This window comes from Limulus polyphemus, unplaced genomic scaffold, assembly GCF_000517525.1.
Source record: "Limulus polyphemus unplaced genomic scaffold, Limulus_polyphemus-2.1.2 Scaffold39, whole genome shotgun sequence".
Classification (NCBI taxonomy): Eukaryota; Metazoa; Arthropoda; class Merostomata; order Xiphosura; family Limulidae; genus Limulus; species Limulus polyphemus.
Window position 1 is genome coordinate 1414722 of NW_013665649.1, and position 4908 is coordinate 1419629.

Genomic DNA, 4908 nt, shown 5'->3' on the forward strand with positions numbered 1-4908 from the left:
AGCAGCTCATGTGTAACAGTTGAGTCTGTCTTCTTATGTGTAACAGTTGAGTCTGTCTTCTTATGTGTAACAGGTGAATCTGTCTTTTTATGTGTAACAGTTGAGTCTGTCTTCTTATGTGTAACAGTTGAGTCTGTCTTTTTATGTGTTACAAATGAGTCTGTCTTCTTATGTGTTACAAATGAGTCTGTCTTCTTATGTATAACAGGTTAATCTGCTTTCTTATGTGTAACAGGTGAATCTGTCTTCTTATGTGTAATAGTTGAGTCTGTTTTCTTATGTGTAACAGGTGAATCTGTCTTTTTATGTGTAACAGTTGAGTCTGTCTTTTTATGTGTTACAAACGAGTCTGTTTTCTTATGTATAACAGGTTAATCTGTCTTCTTATGTGTAACAGGTGAATCTGTCTTCTTATGTGTAATAGTTATGTCTGTGTTGTTATGTGTAATAGTTATGTCTGTCTTCTCATCTGTAATAGTTATGTCTGTCTTCTTACGTGTCACAGGAGAATCTACCTTATTATGTGTAACAGCTAAGTATGTCCTCTTATGTGTAACATGATATAATTACTATTCAGACTACTGTAAGTCCTTGAGCAAAACACTATTTGTTGGATTTTTTTATTTGTTTTTGCTTTCTATATAATGTTATATACAAATATTCGTACATAAATGGATGTTTTATCTTAAATATCAAATTATTCAGTTTTTATTATAACAGTAAAATTGTTCATGTTTTTATATTGAGAAATTGGTATTGATATATATCAGTATTTTACGCCATTTGTTCGGATGGTTATTTATTGTATAATAAAGATATATTATATACAATACTACAGTGAAATATCTATACATCTCTTGAAAATGTTACGTGGTCCACGAATCATGCTCTCCAACGTACCTCTGTTATGTCTATAAATGCACAAACACGTTAAGTAGACTAGTACATTTTTATATTCCTTAATTTGTCATTAAATTTTAAACCAGTTCACAAAATGTATACCTAGTGGAAGTTTGATTAGCAATTGTAATTGGTTGTAATTAAGCACAAAGCTACAGAAGGGGCTATCTGTGCTCTGCCCACCACGGGTATCGAAACCCGGATTCTAGCATTGTAACTCCGCAGACATACCGCTGTGCCACTGGTGGGCACTTCGATTAATAAACGCTAAAAACGTTTATACCTATGAACGTTTACAAAAGCTCACAAGTCTTAAATTCTTGACAATATTAGCATTGACTAATATTCTATTCTCTGTTATTCAATGAAAATTATCATTTTTGAGTGTGTGTGTGTTAAAACAAAAAGATCAACTGTTTTTAACATTGTAAATATATCAAACCTGCTAAACTACTCGTGACTAGACTTCGTCAAAATTGAAATTATGTTTTGAATATGAAATATTTACCCTGATAGTGACGTCACACATCTGAAAAATTTTGGCAGGGCTCCGGCCCTATAATATTTAGCACTACACCATTGAATTTCAATTTTTGATCTGATTTATAATTTAAAAAAAACATAAGAAATATGGTAACTTGCACAACATAGTTTAGAATTAAGTATGTTATTGTAATTATTATTGGTTAAATATTTTTGCGATTTTCTCTCTGTATTAAAAGAAATCAGTTGATAATATTTCCTCTTCTCTAGGTTGTCTATTTTACTGCTACCTTTCCCTATCTAATTCTAATAATTCTACTGATTCGGGGTTTGATATTAGATGGCGCTGGAATTGGTCTTCGATACTTCCTTATTCCTCAATGGGAAAAACTAAAAGATGTGACCGTAAGTTACCTAAGTGTACAAGTTGTGTGTGTGTGAAAACACGCGATTAACCGATTTTTTTTTTTGAATGAATTATCACTAAATTCTTCGATATTTCAAGATACTTTTTTCGAATTATTTGTACTGTATTAATCAGAGTTATAAACAGCTGATCAACATGAAAGGTTAAATGGTATTATTTCATGTGCTTATCATTAAGAGAGTTTCAAAATTTAAATCAAATTTCAGGTATGGAGGGCAGCAGCTGAGCAGTTGTTTTTTTCATTGAGTGTAGCTTCGGGAGGTTTAATTATGTTTGGCAGCTACAACAAGTTTTATAACAAAGTTTACAGGTGAGTTCACAGCTCTTTAACGCACAATTGTAACATTAATCATAAACTTGAGAGTTTGAAGTAAAAGACTAAATAAACAGTCTAATTCGTAGATAAAAATGCACAACCAAACTTGTAAATATATTGATTAAAGTTACATTTTGTTTGTTTGTAATTAAGCACAAAGCTACACAATGGGCTATCTATGCTTTGCCCACCAAGGGTATCGAAACCCGGATTCTAGCGTTGTAAGTCCGCAGACATCCCGCTGTGCCACTTGGGGACGTTACATTATGACTTAATTCAGAAGTATAAGATAGTCGGGTTTTTAATATTAACCGATTATTCATATAACAATTCTACACAATGTTATATAAACATAGCGACCAAATAAAAGCGTATTTAGATGTTAAAAGTATGATAACAATTATGTACTTTTTTATTGGGGGTCCCTTGTTTTAGCTTTATATATTTTTCTTACTCCGAAGATGCGGCCTGGCATGGCCAGACAGTTAGAGCATTCGACTCGTAATCTACGGTCGCGGGTTCATATCCCCATCCTACTAAACATGCTCGCCTTTTCAGCAGTAGGGGCGTTCAATCCCACTCTTCGAGCGCCCTAACCACCTGGCCATGCCGGGTCCAGTAGAAAAGGAGATAAGAAAAATAATTTTATTCCGTTAAAGTGTGGTACTAAAGTAATTGAATCAGTCTGAGTGCACTTTGACAAAACAGAGGATCTTCAAAAGAAAGAAAACTGAACGATTACGGTAACTCGCGCCATAACTGTAAGTGAATCACAGAGAGTACTATTAATAGTACAATAGAAATAGAGAAGATAGTTCGGCTTGTCAACTGAAATTCTAATGTAATTGAATATACCTAAGTACATATTTGACAAGTAGAGAACTACATAAATAATGTTTATGATATGCCTATAATATCTATAAGGTTGAAGAATTTGTTATACATACGTTAACTTGTTCTGAATATATATGTTATTTTGAAAACAAGTGAAGTGCGTGCTGTTTATTTTCGTTGAATTTATCGCTAACAAGTCACAGACACCTACTGTAGAAGAATCCTAAGCCCAATAACAACATAGTATATATTTATACTATTAGGAAATATAACTGAAAACATTTTTTATTTTGACAATTGGAGAATATATATATATATAATATAATAAATTGTCAAATTTTTGACAGTGATCTGTTACCGCAAAAACGCGATCCGCACTTTGGAGCCGTGAATGTGTTGTAAGAGTAATGGTCAAATCACATTATTCTATCAGTCGAGAGTATTCTAAGAATAATTACTGGTGATTGTGGCTATAGTTACCTTCCTTCTAGTGTATTAGTCCAAAATTAGGGACGGCTATTCGCAGATAACCTTTGTGTAGCTTTGCGAATTTCTGAAATAAACAAACAAAGATACCAGTGTAAAATCATCACTGTCATGCAATATTCAAAGTTTTTTACAAATGGTGGATTTAGAAAATAACCAAAGAGTGGACAACAGTAGGGGATTAATTTTCCCCAAAGGAGCCTAAGGACGCTTGGAGGGGGCCACCTGTTTTAACCACTCGCACCATTATACAGTAGTGTGTTGTCTGTCAATTAGTCAGTAGACACTAAAATGACGTCACATAGGGGACGCTTAACGTTGTAATGTGTACTGTCGTGATGTCAGTAAAATAACGAGAAGAATCATGCACTCTGCAGACTACAACACAGCATGGCATAGAAATAAAAATATTTGTTAGTCTTAATTTTGGTTTTGTTTACTCTTAAAACAGAACACTTTGGGGTATTCTGCGAAGTACTTCTATTAAAAACACGTTTTAAAAGTCTGGGCGAAGAAGACTTCATATCACATAAAACAATGTTCTATAGTACCACCCTTCCTCGTGTTCTACCTAAGAGACTAATTAACTAGTCTCAAATTTTCAACCTTTCTTTGCGTGCTGAAACATTTGACTTCTTGGAAAGTTTTTAATGATTTTTAATACAGGAAAAGTTGATTATCTATGAGGTGTCTTGCTCATAAGTTCAAATTGTAACGAGTTTGTTTTCTTTTTTTTAATTACCAGTGTTGCTATGCAACGTTTTTGTATATCAATCATCATTTCTGTATTCACATATCAAACTAAAAGAAGTTATTACTCCGTTCATTGAATTTAAATCTGATTTTATTTCTTTAGGGACGCCATGTTCGTTAGCTCTCTGGATTTCCTTACAAGTTTAATCGCTGGAATCGTAATATTTTCCGTTCTTGGAAACATGTCCGAAAAACTTGGTATTGATATTGAAGATGTTGTTGAAGGAGGTATTGGAGGCCTTATCTCTCTTTATTATGCAACAACTGTACCTAAGTTGTTCCACAAAATTTCTTGTTTTACTTTATTTATTTTTAAATGTGTTGTACAAACGTGTAGTATTTGAATTTAAATTAATTAAGTACTTAGTTACTAAATATATATTGCTGGAGTTTTATTCTCAACACATTAAAAATATGCTTATGATAAATAACAGACCATTCTTGTACAGCTTTATTTTTAAGATTTTTCACGTAAAGATATAAAGAACATTCCTTCATTGTCAAATATGTGGTTATGATAAATAACAGACCATTCTTGTACAGCTTTATTTTTAAGATTTTTCACGTAAAGATATAAAGAACATTCCTTCATTGTCAAATATGTGGTTATGATAAATAACAGACCATTCTTGTACAGCTTTATTTTTAAGATTTTTCACGTAAAGATATAAAGAACATTCCTTCATTGTCAAATATGTGGTTATGATAA

The 4908-nt window shown here is 32.5% G+C and overlaps 1 protein-coding gene across 1 annotated transcript in view; it reads left to right on the forward strand.

Annotated features, from left to right (window-relative positions):
• LOC106461506 (sodium- and chloride-dependent glycine transporter 2-like) overlaps nucleotides 1-4908 on the forward strand; it is a 17176-nt gene that overhangs the window by 5536 nt on the left and 6732 nt on the right. The window contains exons 7-9 of the mRNA XM_013921331.1: nucleotides 1654-1788; nucleotides 2017-2120; nucleotides 4303-4465. Of these exons, the coding sequence (XP_013776785.1) occupies nucleotides 1654-1788; nucleotides 2017-2120; nucleotides 4303-4465 (402 nt within the window). The remainder of the gene's footprint in view (nucleotides 1-1653; nucleotides 1789-2016; nucleotides 2121-4302; nucleotides 4466-4908) is intronic.